The 22,979-nt window shown below is 48.8% G+C and overlaps 2 protein-coding genes across 5 annotated transcripts in view; one reads left to right on the forward strand and one right to left on the reverse strand.

The window, feature by feature from the left end:
* The first annotated feature begins 501 nt into the window (after positions 1–501).
* RABAC1 (Rab acceptor 1) lies at positions 502–10,886 on the forward strand. Of its 4 annotated transcripts, none has more exons than XM_081200724.1 (6): positions 502–652; positions 3,347–3,457; positions 4,971–5,183; positions 5,842–5,939; positions 7,006–7,107; positions 9,667–10,886. In XM_081200724.1, the coding sequence occupies exons 2-6, from the start codon at positions 3,378–3,380 to the stop codon at positions 9,753–9,755; spliced, it is 582 nt and encodes a 193-aa protein (XP_081056850.1). In that variant the 5' UTR covers positions 502–652; positions 3,347–3,377; the 3' UTR covers positions 9,756–10,886. The 4 variants fall into 4 exon arrangements, with proteins under 4 accessions (XP_081056850.1, XP_081056852.1, XP_081056853.1 ...); XM_081200726.1 differs by lacking the exon at positions 502–652 and adding an exon at positions 687–1,096; XM_081200727.1 differs by lacking the exon at positions 502–652 and adding an exon at positions 687–928.
* Positions 10,887–16,395: 5,509 nt separating this feature from the next.
* Positions 16,396–22,979, reverse strand: part of ATP1A3 (ATPase Na+/K+ transporting subunit alpha 3) — a 33,006-nt gene continuing 26,422 nt past the window's right edge. Inside the window, exons 19-23 of the mRNA XM_081200188.1 lie at positions 22,349–22,494; positions 20,827–20,957; positions 18,851–18,952; positions 17,920–18,011; positions 16,396–16,688 (exon numbers count right to left, since the gene is read on the reverse strand). Of these exons, the coding sequence (XP_081056314.1) occupies positions 16,660–16,688; positions 17,920–18,011; positions 18,851–18,952; positions 20,827–20,957; positions 22,349–22,494 (500 nt within the window). The 3' untranslated portion in view covers positions 16,396–16,659. The remainder of the gene's footprint in view (positions 16,689–17,919; positions 18,012–18,850; positions 18,953–20,826; positions 20,958–22,348; positions 22,495–22,979) is intronic.

The following is a 22,979-nucleotide window of genomic DNA, read 5'->3' on the forward strand; positions in this document are numbered from 1 at the left end:
AGCACAAAAATATCAGATACTACAGTATTCTCATAGATCCGGTTGACTGCATAAACAAGAAAGCCACTATTACGCCGGCGGGGGTGGGTGGGTGTGGGTGTGTGGGGGGTGCGCGCGCGCCAGCCAGGCTGGGGGTTGTAGTCCAGCAATACCACAGAATTGTAGAGTTGGAGGGATCCTGATGGCTATCTAGCCCAACCCCATGCAATGCAGGAATCTATCAGAAGGCCTACAGGTTCCCTAACAAATGAGAAAAAGGTGAGAGGTGCGCCAGCCAGAAAACAGGAACCAGCCACGCACACTTAAAAGACGCTCTATTGCATCCTTTGCCACCCCGGTGTCCCACTTAGAGATTTTGGACTACAACTCCCATCAGCCTCAGCATGCAGCCATGCTGGCTAGGGCTGATGGGAGTTGCAGTCCAAGAATAGGCGGGCGGGCGGCAAAGGCTGCTTTGTTACGCCCATGCGGGGAAGGTGGCACTTCCGCACTCTCCTTCGCCCTCATTCGCTACGGGAGCTTCAAGCACGTGAAGACTACATTTCCCAGCATGCTCCCCGCCGCCTGCTAACGTAAACGCGCGTTCCTCCCCCTGCCACGCAGCCACACTCTGCTTCCTGCGCGGAGCTGGACCGGATTCCAAAGGAGGCAGGTGAGTGAGCGGGGGGTTCGGCTGTTGCCAGGAGCAACCCTGGATGCAGGGGGAGTCTTGGTCGCAGAGCATCCTCTGGGCCGCTCTCAGGCGGAGGCGCCTGGAAGGGGGCTTTAAGCAAATTTTTTTGCTGAGCCTGTAGCTTCCCTGCCCGGCTTGCAAGTCAGCCAAAAGCTGCTAAAATGTGTGAGACACACCCTGCGCTATCAGGGCTTTAGCGAGGGAAGGCCTCGTCATCAAGTTGTGCTCAGGGGATTAGGTGCCCACCCTGAGCCGGTAGTAAACCAAATTGGACACTGCTCCTATCTTCTCTCCTTAAACCTTGCATCTTGGCTAATAAGGAGGTGGACTTAGGTAATATGGCGCCCTGAGCGAGGACAAAATTTGACGCTCCCCCTCCCCAATATTTCTTATTTACCCATATGTTTACCCATATAAATATAGGCATTGTTATTATTATATTATTATAATATTATTATTATAGAGTAGCTGGGAAAACTCAGCCAGATGGGTGGGGTATAAATATGAATTATTATTATTAGGCTTCCTCTTGGCTCTGCACCCTGTGCAGGAGAACTTCCCGAACTGCCCTAAATCCAGTGCTGACTGCCTTATGTTCAGCCAGACCATTGGGGTCCATCTAGCATAGTATTATTGCCAGTATGGGTGCTGGCAGCTGCTTTCCAGGATTTTCAGGCAGGGGGGTCATTCCCAGCCCTGCATGAAGATGCTGGCGATTGAAGCTAGAATCATAGAATTGTAGAGTTGGAAGGAACCTATCACAGTCATATGGCAGAACAGCCCTTACTGTCAGAAAGCTCCTCCCGATGTTTTGTTGTAATCTCCCTTCTTATAACTTGAATTGGTTCAGGTCCTACCCTCTGGAGCAGGAGAGAACAAGCTTGCTCCATCTTCCAAGAGATATTCCATAAGCTAGGTGCTTATATATCAGGTGCCTTGGGCCAGCTCTGCTGCTAGATTTTGAAAACAGGTTTCCCACCCCAACACGTTACACCAGAGACCATTATATCATCATAATAATAATTTATTATTTATACCCCGCCCATCTGGCTGGGTTTCCCCAGCCACTCTGGGTCAGCTTCCAACAGAATATTAAAAACATGATAAAACATCAAACGCTAAAAACTTCCCTAAACACAGTGTACCTTAAAAGCATAATTAACCAATTAGTTATTTAATTATGTTGTCAGTAATATCACTGACAATATCTGATATCACCCTCCTGTTGTGACTCTTCTAATCCAACCAGTCTACTGTTCTGTATCTGCTTGGCACTTTTTTTGTGCTAGCTGGCTCCTCTGTACAGGATATATTTGTTTACAGAGCTGTGGGTGGATTTTATAAGGCACTTGCTGGCTAAGTAAGAACTGCAAATTTGCCTCCCGAAAAGTAAAACTGGTCAGATTCTGCTGCTGAGTGCTTTTATTTGGAATTTGCGCGGGAGAACAAAGGGTGCAGAAAAAGGCAAACGATGTCTGGAACCATCACCTTGGTGCCTAGATAATTGTTGGGTTACCAGCCGAAAACAAAGTACAAGGGGCAGCTATGATTTGTAAAAATTCCAGTGGCTAATGCTCCTTGTACTGGGGAGCAGGATTTAGAGGGGCTACATGCAAGTGAAATAACCAATTAGGAATGATGTATGTATCCCACAATTCCTCACAAGCTCAGAATATCATCTTTCTCTTTTTTTTGGCTTTATAAATGTTCTTCATGCACTGTCTAATCAAATTACTGAAATCAGAGGGGCTACTGATTTTAAGATTTCCAGGAGTCACTGGGTAGAACTTCCACACTCTGCATAGATGCTCTTATGTCACCCCCCAAAAAAAAATTTGGTAGCTAGTAGAAGCTGAATAAGTTAAAGAAATTGAGAAGAAATCCTGCAATATTGTTAACTTCCATGATTTTATCCAGGACTCAGAATTCCTCTTGTTTTAGAATTTGGGTTAGCTCTGCAGAAAAGCTTGTGGGCAGTTTTTTTTGCTTTTGAATACAAGCAACCCTGCCATGTAGCAAAACAGCAGATGTATTTTTGTCCGGGATGCTGTGCCTCATTTCTATACTTTCGCTGGAGTACATTCCCCACAAAGAAGGCTCTCCAGAACACCCACCCCTCACTTTCAGGAAAGTGCCCTTCTTCTGAGCAAGGCATTGTGGGTGAGATCATCTCAGAGGCCGTCTGCACTGTCAACTCTTTGCCACTCTGGCAGCAAATATTTGTTTAAAGCTAACTTCTGAAGGCTTAATGTTTTTGAGTAACAGTTGCCACAGAAGCAGCGGGTTCTCAGGTACTGCTTTTCAGGTTTCCCACAGACATCTGGTTGGGAACAGGGTGCTGGACTAAATGGGCCATTGGCCTGATTCAGCAGTCTCTTCCTATGCTCATATGTGATTCTTAAACAAATCAGATGTGAAATTGCTGATCTTCTTAACAGACACATGTAACATGTCCCTAAGATCAGCCTCCACACTTGAGGACTGGAAAGAAGCCAAAGGAACATCATTAAATTTCATTTTGCCTGTTTATAATGTGTGAAGGGCCCCTTAGATTCTACATCCTAAACCAGCAATGGTCTTCTTTCCTAGCTTTCTCTGGACAGCACTCCGATCTCCACACCAACTTCTGAGTGTTACACCTGACTCTCTCCCTCTCCTCCCATCTCTCTGTAGCTCTGCCTTCTCTGTAATCGACCGAAGCGCAATGGCAAGCAAAACTGGACCCGAGCATCTCTTCAACCCTGCCACTGAAATGGAGACAGCAGGGACCGTGTTGGGCACAAAGTAAGGAGCTGGGAGGGGGTGGGGAGCCCCTTAAATGGGATGGAGCATTATAGTTTAAAGATTGGGGTGAGGAACTGGCGGCCCACAGCCCAAATCCTGCCCAGTCATTTGGACAGGCCCTGCAGCCTCTCCTGGGCCTTGCCTCTCCTTGGGGTGGCCCAAAGAGGACCACGGCAGCAGCACCTTCTGAAATGGCTAAAGCAGGAGGTAGGCCGAGCAGGGCAAGCATTGGAGAAGTGGCGGTTTCCCAGTGAGCTTGTTGTGACAGCTGCTCAGCTGAGCGGGGCAGAGAGATAAGTCTTCCTCACGTTCCCCATCTCCTACTGCCCACCAAATTGGAAACAGCTGAGCAGTGGCAAAGAGGAGGCTGTGTTTGTGTTTTCTGCTGTACGTAAGGGTCATGTGTACATGAGGGTGTGTGGTGGCCTCCCCATTAGGGCTGGGTGATATATTGATATGTCATTGGAACATTGCGAGCTGCAGCTACGCACCCTTTGGACACACCCACTGCCTGCATCTGGCTCCTTGGAAAGTTGGTTCCAAAGGAATGTAGCCCTTGTCTTGAGAGCAGATTCTCCCATCCTTGCTCCAGCAAAGAAGGCTGCTGGCTCAGTCCTGGGCCTCTTCGTTTGGAGTTTGTTTGGGGGGGGGCATGTGGGCTGAGATAGGGCTGAGACCCTATCTGCTCGCGCTCTGTCTCGCCAGAGTGGTGCATGCTCTAGTTATCCCCCGCTTGGACTACTGCAATGCGCTCTATGTTGGGCTACCTTTGAAGGTGACCCGGAAACTACAACTAATCCAGAATGCGGCAGCTAGACTGGTGACTGGGAGCGGCCGTCGAGACTACACCAGTCTTCAAAGTGTTGCTGCTGACCTTTAAAGCCCTAAATGGACTTGGCCCAGTATACCTGAAGGAGCGTCTCCACCCCCATTGTTCTGCCTGGACACTGAGGTCCAGCGCTGAGGGCCTTCTGGCAGTTCCCTCGCTGCGAGAAGCCAAGTTACAGGGAACCAGGCAGAGGGCCTTTTCGGTAGTGGCACCCGCCCTGCGGAACGCCCTCCCCTCAGATGTCATGGAAATAAACAACTACCAGACTTTTAGAAGGCATCTGAAGGCAGCCCTGTTTAGAAAAGCTTTTAATGTTTAACAGACTCTTGTATTTTAATATTTTGTTGGAAGCCGCCCCAGATGGGTGGGGTAATAATAATAATATTAATAATAATAATTCATTACTTATATCCCGCCCATCTGGCTGGGTTTCCCCAGCCACTCTAGGCGGCTTCCAACCGAATATTAAAAACAATACAGCATCAAACATTAAAAACTTCCCTAAACAGGGCCATCTTCAGTTGTCTTTTAAAAGTAAAATAATTGCTTATTGTCTTGACATCTGCTGGGAGGGCATTATTATTATTATTATTATTATTATTATTATTATTATTATGTGGCTCTTGTGACTTGCCCCTCTTCTCACTCCCTGTTCTCCTGGCCTCCCCTCCCCTTCTTCCCCAGGATCAACATCCCAGCTCTCCTGCCCCAAGGACCCGCCAAGGAGTGGCTGGATCAGCGCCGGGCCACCATCCGGCCCTGGGCCAACTTCATCGACCAGCGGCGCTTTGGGAAGCCTCGGAACTTTGGGGAGCTCTGCAAGCGGCTGGTGCGCAACGTGGAATATTTTCAGAGCAACTACGTCTTTGTCTTTTTGGGACTCATCGTCTATTGCCTGTGAGTGGGGTTTTGAGGGCGTGGGAAGGAACCCTCTTAACTTTGAGGGGATCACTGAGCATGTACAGAGCTGCATTTTGTTCCACAGCTGGGATAAGCCACAGAAGCTGGTCTCAGGGGAAGGATGCTTTTGGCACAAGATGTAGAAATATCCCTTCTGACAGAGCAATTTTTTGTTTTTCTGATGATACTGAGGTGTCATTGGAAGTAAGAATGAAGAGAGCAGCGAAGAAATTGCATGTTTGCCCTGAAGCAGTAGATTATATGTTGATGACATACAAATAGAGATAGACAAATAGTCAAAGTTAGCTTGTCAGACAGGAGGTTTCAGGTTAGCATTTTTCCTTTTTTTGGTGGGGAGTGCATTCAGTCGAGAACATTTATTTCACTTTTCAAGGGAGCATTTAGACATTCAGTTCTGCCACCTGCGATATGAAACAGTAGCTCTCAGAGGCAGACAAATTACAAGGAGGATCTGCAAGCAGGTTGGCTTTAGCTCTTATGCAGAATTTTGCTACTTAAGGGTCACATGTGTAATGTTCCAAAGCCGGGAACCCTTTTATGATTATTACTGTGATTTGGGGAGAGGGTTGGATTGATGATCCGTGATCTTTCTTGACGCTTCTAACCCCCTGGCCTTCTCTCTCTGCCGTGGCAGCATCACGTCTCCAATGCTCCTGATTGCGCTTGCTGTCTTTTTCGGAGCCTGTTACATCATTTACCTGAAGACCCAGCAGTCACAACTTGTTGTCTTTGGTACGTAGAGGGAGGCTGGCATTGACAAGCTGTGTGTGATAGGGAAAATTCATATCAGTGCAATTGATTGCGTGCTGATTACATAACCACCACGATCACAGAAGCCATAACATTGCCTGTTTTCTTCTATATTTCTCTAAAGCCACCCACTAACCTTGTTTTCCGAGTGGCTTACGGCATAAAACACTGACATACAGTCAAAACATAATATTGTAAAATAAAGTAAAAAACTTCAGTATAGGACAGAATAAAAGCAGTGTTTCAGAACGCTAAAACACAGATTTCTAAAAATCCTGGGAAATGAAAGTGACTTCATCTGGTGCCAAAATAACCATAAGGTAGACATTCCCACAGCTGGGGGGCCACCACTGCAAGGCCCTGTCTCTGGTAGCCACCTGTTTCACTTGATTTAGCAGGTGTACCTGGAGCAGGGCCTCTGAAAAGGATCTCCCAGGTTAGACTCACAGAATTGTAGAGAATTGTCCAAACCTCCCCCCCCCCCCGCAATACAGGATTCACCCACAACCCCGAGATTAGGTCTCTACTGACTGAGCTATCCCAGCATAGGACTCGGGTAGGTCTATTGGGGAGAAGGTGATCTTCCAGGGATCTTTACCGGTTGCTGGAAATCTCAAGCAGGAGGAGTGTTGCTGTGCTCATGTCATGAAAAGGGAGAGGGCAGTTCTTGGCCATGTGATTCGAGCACCCCGGCCCCTTACATGGGCGACACTCCTTGAAACTCTCTCATGCCTTGAAGCATCCTTGAAGGTTGCAGCTCCCAGAGTAGCCACCAGGTGGCAGTGCATCAACAAGAATGATGCAGATCACTGGCGAATGCCCTTTTCTTGCTATGCTTCAACCCTGTAGTTTGTAGCTAGAGTAGACCATAGAGTGCTTGGCGTCTTGTGTTCATTTGCAGTAATCAGGCAAAACTCTGCTGTTGGGCCGGTGGTCGATTTACACAGGCAACCGGGGCTTCCAGCTTTGTCTCGAAAGGCCCTGAGAGTTAGAGTGTGAGCCCGGTATTCCTGCCCCCTGTATTCTCACCCAACCTCTTTTTCTTTAGGGCGGGAGCTGAGCACAGCCCACCAATATGGCCTGGCTGGGGGCGTTTCCTTCCCATTCTTCTGGCTGGCGGGAGCCGGCTCTGCTGTCTTCTGGGTACTGGGTAAGTGAACAGTCACATTCCAGCTGTGAGACACAAACCACCTTCCATTTCTGGATAATAGAATAGAAGGGGTGCGTGTCTTCTCTTGTTTCCTGGAAATCTGGGAGACAGCCTACAGCTTGCACAAACAGCAAGTTGTAAAAAGTGTTCCTGTGGAGTTACCCGGGAGGAGAGCGTTCCCTCCTGCACTGCTCATAACTGCATGTGTCACAATGCATCCCGTACTCTCTTTAAAATGCATAAATCCTGCAGGAAGAAGAGCTAAATTCTGTGATGTGCATAACTTAGGTAAATGTGGTTGCATTACGTAATAGACTCTTAGTTTGCATAATTTATTCTGCTTTTGCTAGTCAGGCGTTGGTGTGCGTAATAATTTTAGTAATAATTTATTATTTATACCCTGCCGATTTGGCTGGGTTTCCCCAAGCCACTCTGGGCGGCTCCCAATAGAATCAAAAGCACAATAAAACCTCAAACATTAAAAACTTCCTTAAACAGGGCTGCCTTCAGAAAATAACAACAACAACAACAACAATTTATTTATACCCCGCCCATCTGGCTGGGTTTTCCCCAGCGCTCTGGGCAGCTTCCAGCAAAAGATAAAAAATACATTAAAACAGATGTCTTCTAAAAGTCAGATAGTTGTTTATTTCCTTGACATTTGGTGGGAGGGCATTCCACAGGGCAGGTGCCACTACCGAGAAGGCCCTCTGCCTGGTTCCCTGTAACTTGGCTTCTTGCAGTGAGGGAACCGCCAGAAGGCCCTCAGAGCTGGACCTCAGTATCCGGACTGAACGATGGGGGTGGAGACGCTCCTTCAGGTATACTGGGCTGAGGCCGTTTAGAGCTTTAAAGGTCAGCACCAACACTTTGAATAGTGCTCAGAAATGTACCGGGAGCCAGTGTAGTCTTTCAGGACTGGTGTTATATGGTCTTGGCGGCCGCTCCCAGTTACCAGTCTAGCTGCCGCAAGGCACTAGTCCAGGGCACTAACGCCGTGTTCTAGAAATCTGTTCAGTGACCTGTTTGACTTCTTAGATGTGATAGTCCTTAACGGAAGCTTGTTTTTAAGAAGTGCAACCTGAGATTTTCAGGATGCCGGGTGTGTGCATTACCTGCACGTACAAGTTGCAGAATACATGAAGCCTTGGCTATTGGCCGTCGGCTTCTCAGCTGACACTCATATTTTGCAAGGTCTGCATTTTGATCATATTCATGGGCTTCTGCCTACTGTTGCCCCTCCTAACCCTGCTCAAATTTAGTCCACAGCCTTGCACAGTTCAGCTTCACTTGCTGCACTATTATTTGTGACCTTCCACTAGTTCAGGGGCCCTGGCATGTGACCCTGATGGGGATGTAAAAGGAGTAGAGCTCTGTGGTTTACTCTTGAGAAAGAGGTGTATACCTAATTAATAAGGTGTAAAATTAATTCACCTTATGTTCTCCAGGCAAGAGGACAGTGCAAAGAAATGAAATGGAGGGATCTGCCCCTGTTAACTTTCCTGGTCAGAAAGTGTAGTTCTGTGGGCTGTGGGCTCACCTAAACCACCAGAGCAATGAATAATAATAATAATAATAATAATAATAATAATAATAATAATAATATATGAAGGGAATAGAGTACTGTAGGTTGGCGTACCACATTCCGCCTGAGTCAGTTCTTGCAAAAAACAAAACTATACAGTGGGAAGAGAATCCCCACCTTGCAGAAAATCTGCTTCTGCAAACTATTTCCATTCTCCGACAGTATCTCATGCCGTTCCTGTGCTACCCTTGCCATTTTGAGTGCCATTTGCACAGGAGAAAGGCTTATTTGAGTTAAGCCTACTATGTGAATAATATTTGAAAAGGAAACTGTCTTGATGAGAATAGTGCTGGCATAATGGATGGGTGGTAGTATTACATTGTTTTGTTGTATTTTTGCATTCTGTTGGAAGCTGCCCAGAGTGGCTGTGGCAACCCAGTCAGATGTGTGGGGTAAAGGTAAAGGAACCCCTGACCATTAGGTCCAGCCATGACTGACTCTGGGGTTCGGCGCTCATCTCGCTTTATTGGCCGAGGGAGCCAGCGTACAGGTCATGTGGCCAGCATGACTAAGCCGCTTCTGGCGAACCAGAGCAGCGCATGGAAATGCCGTTTACCTTCCCGCTGGAGCGATACCTGTTTATCTACTTGCACTTCATGCTTTCGAACTGCTAGGTTGGCAGGAGCACGGGCCGAGCAACGGGAGCTCACCCCGTTGCGGGGATTCGAACCGCCGACCTTCTGATCGGCAAGTCCTAGGCTCTGTGGTTTAACCCACAGCGCCACCCAGGTCCCTGTGTGTGGGGTATAAACAAAGAAATAATAATAATACTTCCAGGTGGGCATTCCAGGTCTTCCATCCCACTCTGTGTGACTCCCTATCTACTTTGGCTCCTTTCTCTCCCTCCCCACAAGCCCAAGGTCCCCTTAGGTGCTGCAGCGGAGACAGAGAGCATGTCAGAGTCCCATCACTGTGGAAAGAGAACTAACCTGACCTTTTTGCTTTCTCCCTGTCTGGTCTGTCACCCCCTGCAGGTGCCACGTTGGTAGTTATTGGTTCACATGCCGCCTTCCATGAATTGGAATGTGCCGAAACCGATGAGCTGCAGATGGAGCCTGTGTGAATGGCCTGGGGCAGCCCTTCGCCCCCTGTATCGCTGTTACCGTGTCCTGTGTAAATACCGCTGCTGCTTCATTCCATTGCCATGTGCCATGTCCTTCCTTCCTTCCCCAAGAGACTGGCTTTGAGGCTCTCTCCAGATCTTAGAAACCCTTGATGCTCTCCCTACTTTTTGGGGGTGCAGGTTGCCTTCCACCCCTCGTCTCCCCATTCCTTGGAAACCCCCCCTGCCCTGAATTCCCAATGACCTCGCCCTTGGATTTCCCCATCTCGGGCACGTGATAAGGCCGTGTCCAGCACTCTCTGCCTTCGTGAGATTATTTAACTCCTGTTACACTTCACCCAGTAGCCGGGCCTTGGAGGCCTTCCAGAACAGCTTTTAGTTCAGCCTCCTTTTATCTTCTGCCGGTAACATTAAAGAAGCAGAAGTGTTAATTGGAATGTCCTCCAAGCGCTTACTCTGCTCTGCCCAAGAGGTCACAGGGACACACGGTGTGTGTTGATACACGACAGCTCCTTCGTTTTCTCAAGGTCGCTGGTTGGTTTGAGGCCAGCTGTCAGCAGGCCGTCGGAAATGCGAGCAGAGAGGCCTCTTGTCGTCGCTGCTCGGAGCTGACAGTGGATAAACCACCAAAATAAAAATTTAAAAAAATCAAAACTCCAGAGTCTACAGTCAGGGCAAAAAAACCCACACTCCACAACCTAATTCCGTACACGTGGCACCATGAATCATCCAGATTTTCCACATTTTTGAGTGCTTTGGTCTGGCAGATCAGTCAGAATAATTCATTTGGTTTGATTGTGGCCCTGACGTGGCCAGAGATAATTTAAAATGCATGTGAGCTGCCCTGTCCTTTTTTGCCCCCTAGCGCCTGATAGCACAGTATGCAACATCATTGCAAAGTTTTACAAGTCTCTGTATGTATTTGCATCCTGTTTTAACCCCCAGTGACTAATGGAATAGCAACACCCTTTCTTAATGTTACAGGTTCTGTGCAATTTTAACTCCTCCCCCCCGCCCCCCCCCCCGCAGCAATTATTCATCCATTTGGAAATTGCAAGGGCTCTTAATACTATGCTATTTACAAGTGATTCATATTCTGGGAGCACTTAATAAATTCCAGGTTAAGATGGACTGTTAATTCTGTTCATTTCAGCCCGGCTTCTCCAGAATTTCGCGTTGGAGCTGGTCCCGGGGGTGGGGTGGGGGGTGTCTCTCTAGGTCACAGAGACGAGGGAGCAAATTTGCTTTCTGTTGCTCCAGAGCAGCCTTGGGCAACCTGGTACCCTCCACATGTTGATGGACTACAATTCCCAACTCAGGTGGGAGTTGTAGCCCAGCAAAATCTGGAGGGCAGCAGGTTGCCCAAAGCTGCCCCAAAGCAACGAGTTTAAATTGCATGGGGATTTCACCTGAGCCAGTGGTACATGCTCTCCAGTTTCTGTTTCAGTACCAGACTGAATTGGAAGGTGGTGGTGGCAACTATTTCATTAGACATTTTCAAGGCAAGGCGACATATTGTAGCAGCATATCATCTCCATCTTTGGTGGGTTGGACTCGATGCCTTTTAAGGTCCTTTCTAATTATCCGATTCTCACGTCCCACTAGAACTTCAGGTCTCTTACTGAAGTCGAGTGGCAGTAAATTCAGGATGGACAAAAACACAATCTGCTTCACGCAGTACATAACTACGGAACTCACTGCCACAAGATGTGGCGAAGGCCATCACTTCCAATGACTTTTAAAGGGGAATGGAGTAGTTAACAGAGGAGGGGGAGTCTGCAGTCATACATGCTAATGGCAACATCAGTTTTCCAAGTGCCTTCTACACACAAGAAAGAAGCATCCACAGGCTTGCGAAAACCATAGGTTTGCAGCAGAGCAAAAGCAAATCTTTTGAGGGGAAACAAAAACCTAAGCAGCTCGCAAAGCAAGCATGCTCAGTGCTGACACTGGGAAGGCAAGATGAAATTGAGCATCCTGGCTGGGATAGAGTGACTTGTTGGCTGGAACCTTGAGCAGGAACACTCAGTGCTGCAACACTTTGTTGCAGGACTCCCTTGCCACCTGCCAATTAGCCATAGTACTGAAATAGAAACTGACATGTTCAGAAGCCATTGAATACCAGTTGCTACAGCCATGCAACAGGAAGGAAGGACTCTTGCTATCACACCTTGCATTTTGGGATTCCTAGGACCATGTAGCTCAGGGGTAGGCAACCTAAGGCCGATGGGCCGGATGCGGCCCAATCGCTTTCTCATTCCGGCCCGCGGACAGTCTGGGAATCAGTGTGTTTTTACATTAGTAGAATGTGTGCTTTTATTTAAAATGCAGCTCTGGGTTATTTGTGGGGCATGGGAATTTGTTCATTCCCCCCCCCAAAAAATACATAGTCCGGCCCACCACATGGTCTAAGGGACGGTGGGCCAGCCCACAGCTGAAAAAGGTTGCTGACCCCTGATCTAGCTGGAAGCAGGAGGGTGAATTGAGTGGACCTTTGGACTGATGCAGCAGGACGGTTCCTGTTCACTGCACCCCACAACATTGCCAAGTGTTTGCTGCCAGAGGTTGTCACCCCAAAACGCGTTGATTTCAAGGTCTTTGAGAAATGGGACTGCGTGGATGAAAGTTGCTTCCCTGCCCTAAATGCAAGGCAGCCCAAGATACCCTGCTGTTTTTCAAGTCGCGTTTGCCGAGATTAAAACTGGCTTTCTTGCTGAAGCCTCAAACAGACATCAGCCCTAAAATGGATTTTCAGAGGAGGTAGCAGACTTAATAAATTAGGGCAGCTCGCCTAGGTCTTAACGTAGTTTTCAGGTCACACCTGAAGATGCTAGAATGAAGAAACACAAATGGCAGATTCCCCCACCCCCTTTATGTATATCCAGCAGTTCCCTAAATCTCTCGATGATGAGGCTCCGCTGCATTTAATGACTGCCATTGTATGCCAATATGATTAAGCAAAAGAGCGCTGCCTCTCACCACCATGGCTTGGTTTCCCTGGCAGGGAATGCTTAAATCTTCATTATTTATTTTTTTGCTGCTGTTAAAGGCACAGGAGCAGAGAGCAGCTAAAAGATTTGGCAGCCATAAACCAGGGGGGCAGTGGCAGAGTGGCATCTAAAAGCCCTCTCCGATGCTCTGTAGAACTTAAAAGAGAGGAAGAACTGATAGCTCAGTTGATAAAGAGCACGAGATCCTTGATTTCCGGGTTGTGGGCTGGAGCCCCATGTTTGGTGCAAGATTCCTGCACTGCAGGGTGTTGTCCTAGATGACCCTCAAGGTCCCGTCCAGCTCTAAAATTCTACGAATTCCGTGAAAACGGGCCACCGCCCAGCCAAGCACCTGGGTCTCCCAAGTGCCTCGCCACCACCTTTCCTTCAGCAACTTCAGCCTGCTTTGTCACCATGGCAATACCCTGCTCTGTCTCTCTCTCTCTCTCCATCCTTCTGTTGCCGTGGCAATGACCTCCTCCTCTCTCTCCACTCCTTACCCCATGGGAGCCAGATGGAAAAAGCAATCCGATTAAATTAGCTGCGTCAAGAGGCATCTTTCGAGTTAGAGGACAGTGCCAGACAGTGGGGAGGAGGTCAGGACAGAGCTGAAGCCTCAGAAGAGAACTCGGGGAAGAGAGGAAGAGCAGCTGAGGGCATCCCAGGCCAAGGCTCGCTCTCTTTATTATTATCCACCCAACCCACCGCAATGCCACCTGCAACCAGCCATCCTCACTTAGCTGTTTGCTGCAGTGCTGGGAGAGGCTGCTTGTCTCCCTCCTGTGGCCAAACGCAGAACAACAAATCCACCCTTAGCTAGAGCAGTGTTTCCCAAACGTTTTTGGGCAACGGCACACCTGTTTACCGGAAAAAAATCTCGCGGCACACCACCATTAAAGCCCCGCCCCGTGACGTCAGCGCGCAGCGTCACGCCGGGAGGGACGCACAAAAGTGAAAGTTTTTTCCCTCCCCCTTGCCGGGGTGGGAGGAGGCAGCAGAGCGAGGGACTGAGGGACGGCGGCAGCTGAGGCGGCGGCGGCTGTTGTGGTGGTGGCGGCGATAGCGGGCGGAGGAGGGGGCGGCGGCGGGAGTTGCTGCTGCTGCTGTTGCTGCTGCTGCCCGGACATGCCGGCCTCCTCCTCCTCCGCTGTCTCGCGCTCCTCCCTTTTGCGCGCGCTGCCCCGCCGCTCGGCACCACCACCGCGGAGCCGCCCCCGGCTCGACGCGGATCCTCGCCGCCGCCGCCTCTCGCCGCCCGACTCGCCCGCCTCCCTCCCACGGCACACCAGCCGATGTCTCACGGCACAGTAGTGTGCCGCGGAACACCGGTTGGGAAACACTGAGCTAGAGTCTAAATTTTGTCTCGCACCTTTGCAGCTGCTTCTCAGACGCCACGTAGGCAACACTTAATTCAAGCAGGATGCCCAGCTGTGCTCCTCCCCACCCCAATTTGCTAAGCAAGAGTAGCTGTCTCCCCATCAGCAAAGCCACAGCGGATCAGATGCACATAACAGTGGCGCATGGATCGTTTTGCTCCATGTACCGTGCAAGATCTTTAATGCCCGATGTCTTAATAAGCAGCCCTATAAAAGCTTTGGCTGAGACCATCTATAAACCACATTTCCCTTTCCTTTCTCTTGGGTTTTCTTCTCAGAGCTCATTGGCACATTATGAAGCATCAAGTGTAGAAGAATTCTGGGCTGCATCGCTTCAGAGGGAAGGGGGGCAGTTCTTTGTGCGTGCAAAAAATAAAAATAAAATAAATGCTATAGCCAGCAGAGCAAGGATGGAGCTACTCTAAAACTTTCTCTACAGCAGTGGTTCTGCCACACGGGTTTGGTAGGAGAGGGTGACAAGGGTGGCAGGTAGACAATCAAAGAAACATTTAAACATTGCGGTGCAGTGGTATGGTATCAAAATATTATTTTTTGCATTATACGGATAGATACCTTTTCAAAATGAGAGCGGGAACATCAAGCGATACGGAGGGTAACCCTAGTTCTGATCCAGAGTCACTGTTCGTTGTGTGGCACAAGCACATTTTTATTCTGAAAGTGTGACCCAGAGGCAAAAAAAGTTTGAGAGCCGCTGCTCTTCAATGTGTTCATGTACTTAGTAAGAGGGGCAATAATACACAACAAACGCAGGTTTCCACCTCCACTCTGAATTGGTACAGCCCAGAATTTCAACACCTTGGTCTCCACACTTCATTCTGCGTAATGGGTAGGCGGGCTATTCATTGCGCACCATTTCTCCTGACAGAAACGCAGACACACAGAGAGATATATATATATGTAATGAGACGGCTATATCTCATATATTAAATATTCCACTTCTGGTTTTTATTTGTTAAATTGGTTTGTTTTTTCCTCCTTGTTTTTGTTGGTTCACACGACAACACAATCCCAAAACGGGAAGGGGAGATGGGACAGGACAGACTACATCTCCCCCCCCACAACACGGGCGCTTCGTGTCCCCCCTCCCCTCCCCACCCAAAACACAAAGAAAGTAAAAGTTTATTGAGGGTGGGGACACACAGAGGTGAAGTCGCCTCACCCAGTCAGAATCCAGAGAGGTCCCTCCTGCCAGTCAGAAGCCAGAGAGGTCCCTCCCACCTCAGGGTAGATGAGGAAGGGCACAACTTTCTCCTGGGGAGGGAGTTATGGCTGAGGTCTCTGTACTGGGTCGTGGGCCAAGGAAATGGGAAAACGGATGCTGCCCAAGAGGAGAGGGTGGTGTTCAGCACCAGTGGGAAGGACTGCCAGGAGGGTCACCTCTTCCTCCCGATGGGTTACCTTGGGACAGAAGAGTAACATCCTAGCCCCCGCATACACACACACACACACAGAGGAGGAGGAGATGGGAGAAAGCTGCTGTCTTGGTCCTATGAGAGCAAATCTGTACATGCAGAGGAGAGGGACTCCGGACTCGTGGGTTTCATTTACACATCTAGCGGGAGTCCGAGTCGGGAGGGGAGGGGTGCGGGAGCCAGGAGGAAAGAGGACGAGAAACCCTGGCGCGTTTTGTTCTTGAAGGGTTTTGTTGTTGTTGTTGTTCGCCTTTGTGCTGCAACACTCGCCACACGCAACCCAAAAAAAGTTGATAGGAGGAGGGAGGCCAAGGAAGCGTAGATGGGCAGTTGAGGGTCACCCATAGCTGACCTCTGCTCCCCTCTCGTGCGTACACACACACACACACACACACACAAATGTACACACACACACACAGATCCCCCTCAGGAGCAGGGGAGAGGGAGAAAATGGAAAATGACAAGGGTAGGGGAGCAAAAGGAGTTTCCCTCCCCAAACCTGGGGGGGTCAAAAGCTTTACTACTGCTAACCAGATAACAGTAAACCCCGCGCCCTCCCACCCGATACCCTGTCCCGTTTGGCTCACGTAATCCGAGGCATGTTGTTTTTTGGGGGTACTGCTGGTCCCCGGGTTCATTCCCAGCTATGGAAGGGGAAAATTGATGCAGGGGCAACGGTTGGTGGGTAAAGATGGGTTTCGTCGAGGTAAATGTAAATATTGCCCCAATGACCCCGTTTCTCTCTCTCTCTTGCACCCATGCCCCCTCTCCCCCCCCCCAGGCTGCTCCGAAAAACAAAGGAAGAATATGGCAGAGAGCAGAGGTCGAGGTGTGTGGGGGGGCGGTTTTCCCTCCCCCACCGCACCCCTCCATCTTGGGACATGGGTGCAGGATGAGACAGGATGGCGTTCCTATCTCAGCCACCGGGGCCCGGGGAAATGAAAGCGGGTAAGGTGGTTTTGTTGTTTCTGTGTCCGAACTTATGATCCTGGCATCAGGCTCTTTCTCTCTCTCTCATAATTAGGCGGGGAGGATAGGCAGAATTTTGGAGGGGAGAGCACTCCCCCTTAAGGGGAGACAACCAGCCACGGACAAGGGAGGAGACTCAGTAGTAGGTTTCTTTCTCCACCCATCCTGCAAAACAAAATAAGAAACCAACATGAGCAAGGCAGCAGTGGCAGGCACGGTTCTCCTGTCATCATCCCCAACCCTGGCTCCACCCACAGGTCTCCCACCCACCCGCTCTCCCTTTTCCCCCTCACCCAGAAGATGATGATAATCCTTATTACTGGGATAATTAGTCACATTCAATGGTGGCTTAGTGTTTAGATTCCCGCAAAGCTCCTCTTCTCAAACTCCAAGGCAAGGCACCCTATTTTTGCACATTCCCTGCCCCAAGCCACAGGAACTCCCTGCACCCTCTGAAAGGCTCTTTCTAATAAAGTCTGGGGAATCTCCAGAACTGGCCAGGAGATGGATCAGTGAAAAATTAAGGTAGGAGATGGATCAGAGGAAAATTTAAGTCTGCCACATGAGAGGTTCCTGATGGTGCAATGCCATCGTTGGGTACAACCTGTATTATTCATCGTTGTTGCTATTCTATCAATAGGTGTGGTGTTCACTGAAGAAGACAAGTCCCTGCCCCAAATAGTTTGTAGGCTTCCTCAACCTTGGCCCTCCAGATGTTTTGAGACTACAGTTCCCATCATCCCTGACCACTGGTCCTGCTAGCTAGGGATCATGGGAGTTGTGGGCCAAAAACAACTGGAGGGCCAAGGGAGATGTGGGAACTGGGGGGCATAGTAATAATAATAATAATAATAATAATAATAATAATAATAATAATAATAATAATTTATACCCCGCCCATCTGGCTGGGTTTCCCCAGCCACTCTGGGTGGCTTCCAACTGAATATTAAAACAATACAGCGCCAGGCGTTAAAAACTTCCCTAAACAGGGCCACCTTCAGTTGCCTTTTAAAAGTAAAATAGTTGTTTATTGCCTTGACATCTGCATGAAAATGGACAGCAAGGGAAAAAGTTGAGTTTAGATTGAAAGCGCCCTGAGGGGGGACCTCTGTCTTGTTTATATGAAGCTGTGAAGTCTATAAATAAATATATTATTAAAATAAAATTAGGGTGCCTGCAACCCTTATTTCAAACTCAACACAGTTCTGCACAAAAGCAGGCCCATGGAAATGAATGGATCAATGTTAGTAATGTCCGTTCATTTCAGTGGGTCTATTCTGGGTGAGGCTAATAGTGGGCCCAGCCCCAGGGATGGGGAGCTTCCCACTTCAGCATCATCTCCCGAAATATTCCTCACGCTCCTCAGAGAACTCCCGACTCTCCCGGCCCCACTCACCTCCTGGGTTACGGCGCAGTATAAGTTTACGGATTTCATCGTACACAAAAATGAGGAAGCTGTAAGGGAAGGCGCAGAACCACCAGCTGGGCCTGAGGAGAGAAGGAAAGATCAGCACAAGAGCCGAGGAGACGATGGATGGGTGTGAGTGTGCATCTGTGTGTGTGTGTGTGTTGCACGCTCGCACAAGGATTCCCAGGTCTGAAACAGACAACCTGGGTGTGATCGAGCCTTCTCCAAATGAAAAATCCTTGTGCCAGAGATGGAAAGACTCCTCCCTCTTGTCTGAAAACCACGTCCGCACCATACATTTAAAGCACTATGATACTGCTTTAAATAGTCATGGCATCCCCCCAAGGATTATGGGAGCTGAGGTTTGCTCCAAGGGTGCTCAGAGAGGAGAAGAAGAAGAAGAGGAGTTTGGATTTGATATCCCGCTTTATCACTACCCTAAGGAGTCTCAAAGCGGCTAACATTCTCCTTTCCCTTCCTCCCCCACAACAAACACTCTGTGAGGTGAGTGGGGCTGAGAGACTTCAGAGAAGTGTGACTAGCCCAAGGTCACCCAGCAGCTGCATGTGGAGGAGCGGGGACGCGAACCCGGTTCCCCAGATTACGAGTCCACCACTCTTAACCACTACACCACACTGGCTCTCCAATTCTCCAAGTGGTTTAACAATCAATCCTCCTTCACGGGGAACTCTGTGGAATTGTAGCTCTGTGAGGGAAATAGGGGTCTCCTGGCAATCTCTCAACACCCTTAACGAACTACAGCTCCCAGAATTCTTAGGGGGAAAGCTGTGCCTGTCTAACACAGTATCATAGTTCTAAAAATGTATGGTGTGAACATGGCCTATGGCAGGGATTGAACCTGGGACATTCTACATGCCAAGCAAGATGCTCTGCCACGGAGCCACCCATCTGTACTCACTTCAGGGGGTACATTCTCAGCGCCACATCCATGCCGGGGCAGTAGGACAGGAAGGCGGCCAAGGCAGTCTCCTCAAAGAGACCAAAAATGAGGATCTTGTTTCTGAAGGGGGAAAGAGAGAGAAAGTGAAAGAGAGGAATACTCTTGTTATAAGTCACCTGTTGCCCCCATTTGCTTAAGGAGAACTCCCTGAGGCTCTATTGGAACCTCCGTTTTTGGAAACTAACCCATTTCTCTGCTGTGATTGGCAGGTGAGGGCCACCCCCTGCGGGCTGCCCAGTTGGTGTTGGCCCACGTCAGGTCCTTTCCAGTGGCAGCCCCGCTTTTGTGGAGTGCCTTCCCTCATGAGGCACCTCTTGCTTCTCTCATTATTGTCTTTCAGGAGAAATTTAAAAACAACCCTGCTTACCTAGATGAATGAAAAACACTGTTCCTGGCAACCCTGAGATCCATGTCTTTAGAAAGTTTTAAAGTGTTTTCAGAAATTTTATTTAAAAAACAAACAAAAACCAGCCTCTAAGGAAGCCTGAGGGTCACCTAGCCAAAAGCCCCCACAATGATTATGGATATGTTTGCTCTCCTGGGCTCTTCCTGGAGGAATTTATTTAGATAAATGAATAAATACAATATTTCAAAACCCAGACATGGCAAACTCATCCAGTGTGAAGGGAACACTTGTATCCTTAAACATGTAGGAGTCGTGCACTAATAGCCAATCGTAGAATTGTACTTGGAAGGGACCACCAGGGTCATCTAGTCCAACCCCCTGCAATGCAGGAATCTGTTGTTCAACACGGGACTCGAACCCACAACCCTGAGATCAAAAGTCTCATGCTCCACCAACTCCATCTTCTTGTAGGGTCCCTTCACATCCTGTGGGCTCCCAGATGATGTTGGGTCCTCACCAGCCCAGGGATTATGGGTATTTCAATCCAGCAGCATCTGGAGAGCTGTAAGATCCCAACTCATGTTGTGGCAACCCTCCTGCTTTTATAACGGATGAAGCTGTAAGGCCCACAATGGCAGGGGCAACCGTACAGAGGGCAGTGCTCACTGTGTCCTGGAACAGACATACAACCGTAACTTGGTGGTTGAACTTAATCCATTCCGGGAGTCAGTTTGACTCCCGGAACTGTTCGAAAACCAAGGTGCGGCTTCCGATTGGCTGCCGGAAGCTTCCTGCAGCCAATCGGAAGCCACAGAAGCTGCGTCAGAAATTTGGCTTCCAAAAACACTTCCAGGTTTTTGATGTTCAGGAGCCGAAACATTTGGCAACTAAGCCATTCAACATCCAAGGTTTGACTGTTGTAGCTTGACAACGACAAGCACAGAGCTCCTTCAACATAATATATATATATTGATATATATATTTTGATATATATATATTGATACACACACACACACACACACACACACATATACACACACACACACACACACACACACATATATATACACACACACACACAGACATATATATATACACACACACACACATATATATATACACACACACAGAGACATATATATATATATATATATATATATATATATATATATATATATGAAAATATAACGAATGCATGAGATGAACTCATATTAGAAAATACACTTGCCATGCAGGTACAGTCATCACCACAGAGCCAAATTTGGCTGCACCTTCCTAACAAAGTCACTCTTTGTGGCATGTTCCAGTCCACTGCCACGTAATGTGTGGGGCAGCCTATAGCCACCAAAGGGGGTTGGAATTTTTAAGGATTCCTCGATCCTTGTATGCCAGGGTTCCCGCCCAGAGGTCACAGCCTTTGAATCACGAATGCATAACAAGCAAAGCCTTCATTTTTCAGCTGCGGATTTGAGACTCTGCCCTCTGTGATGCACTAAATTGTCTCTCTTCCACAATCCCCATTTCATTTTTCTGGTTCCAAAACAGAGTTACGGTTTCCTTGAGCAAATGGAAAATCAGGCAGCCTTACCTCATGCCCTGCTGGAAGACTGAATTCCTTCTGGTTTTGCAGATGATCAAGTCAGCCCACTGCACCACCACGATGCTGACGAAGAAGGCTGTGTGGCAGGTGAACTCCACCACTTTGCGCTGCTCGTAGGTCTAGGGGGCAGAGAGGGTGCAATCAATAGGGCAACATGGGGAAACCAGAAACATGCAATGCCGCCATTCTCACCCGCCACGCTCTCCGCCTCACCAAACCAATCCCCGCTCAGCCTTGTTGAAATTTAGGATTAAATCATATATGATGCAGGTGTGCGACAGGTAAACAATGCACCTTGGCTGAAAGTGAGGGTTGCAGGCACTGCGGCAATGATTGCAAAGCCCGCCAGGGGCATCAGCATTTGCAAAGGCACCACTGGTGAGCTGATCGTCAGCAACTGCAAAGCGCTGCTCCTTTTCCTGTGTGGGTTGATTTCAAACCACGCAGGCAAAGGAGAACAGTCACCTGACACCACTGTGCCATCGAGTGATTGACAGGTGGGAAGAGAACCTGTGGCCTGGCAGCTACTGGTAGATTCCAACTCCCATCATCCCTGACCATTGGTCATGCTGGCTGGGGCTGCTGGGAGTTGGAGGCTAGAGGGCCATGGATTCACCAGACCTGCTCAACAGCACTACCATAAGTCCTGTTTGACAGAGCACAGTATTTGAAGGTTGCTTAAAGGGCTTGGCATCTGTTATGTACTGTTGAACAGGATCCAAAATGCAGCAGTCTGATTGGTCCTAGAACAATAGGATTCAGAATGCAGTAGTCTGATTGGTCCACAGGAGCCACCCAATCCAGCTCCAGGTGGAAGTGAATCCACAACCTGATTGGCCTAGAGGAGAATCCTGGAATTAGCCAATCACTTGGGGCCCATTGTGTAAATAATGTATATAAAGCAGACATTCTGGTGGAACTTCCATTCCTCCTCACTGAATAAAGAGCATGAAATCCACTCTCGGCTTTGTATATTTCAGCATCATTTTCATCTTCAACTGCTCAAGAAACTCTTCTGTGTAGTTCTCATTTCTTCCCATTTCACAAAAATGGAACTGAGTCTGAGAAAGAGGAAATGGCCTAGGGCATCCCAGTGGTGCTGCAGCGGCAACGGGCTTTGTGGGGACCTTGGAACAAGAAGACCCTCAATGTGGGCCCCACGTTGCCTCGTCATTCCTGCCACCTGCTTGTTTGCCAGCCAGAGCCAAAAATCAGGCCCTGAGCGGCAGCTCCTCCTCCTCCTCACAACCACAGCCACTGACCAGTTATGACTAACGTTCTGAGTCACAAAATATATTTTCCTGCACTGGACCAAAGTTGATCATTCTCCACCCCACCCCCCACTCCCTTTTATTTATATATTGGACCCAATTCAACTTCACTTAACACATTGGCACTCAGTTTAATTTCTGGCATCTGCCCACTGCCAGAAGCATTCATTTGCTGCAATTCCACAAAATGCCCGGCCTCACTCAAGGCTGTGCAAGCAAAATGGGCTCCCTCTTCTTACCCATTGTTGCCCGTAGGAATCTTCCAGATCATTGCATGTCCGGTCATCCCAGTTGAGGCGGATCCCGACAAGAATAGATGGGAGGAACCCGTTCTCGGCCAAGATCACAAAGTAGGAGAAGAAACCGCCCAATGCCTGAATCATGCCTGCAAAAAAGAAGTGGAAAATTGGCAACTGGAAGGGCAGAAAGCAGAGAAACCCACAGTGGGTGGAGCCAGAGCCCTGGATAGGCGGAGTCAAGAACCAATGACAGGTGGAGCCAACTAATTATTGGGGCGGGCTTTCCCCTCCCTCCCTGCTGAGTTCTGCAAGGGGCAACATTGAGATTGAAGAGGAGCAAACTGTCAGGCGGTGCTACCCCTTGGAGGGCAATAAGTAATAAGGCAGGTGGGGGCTTCCTGAGGGCAGGCTAAGCTGGGGATGGGGGCAATGCCAGCCTCTGCTGGCCCATGCCCTTCAATCACATGGTTCCCATTTCAGCCACCTTAACGCTTCTAATCCTCCTTAGTCTCGTGTCTAAGCCTGCACGTTTGCCCTGTGGATAAAGCCACAGGTCATTTGCCCGCATGCGCAACACAAATGCCTTCCCACAAGACCCACAGCAGCTACAAAGCTTCCCTGTTTGCTTGGC

This window comes from Podarcis bocagei (genome assembly GCF_964188305.1).
Source record: "Podarcis bocagei genome assembly, chromosome: 7".
In the NCBI taxonomy this organism is placed as follows: Eukaryota; Metazoa; Chordata; class Lepidosauria; order Squamata; family Lacertidae; genus Podarcis; species Podarcis bocagei.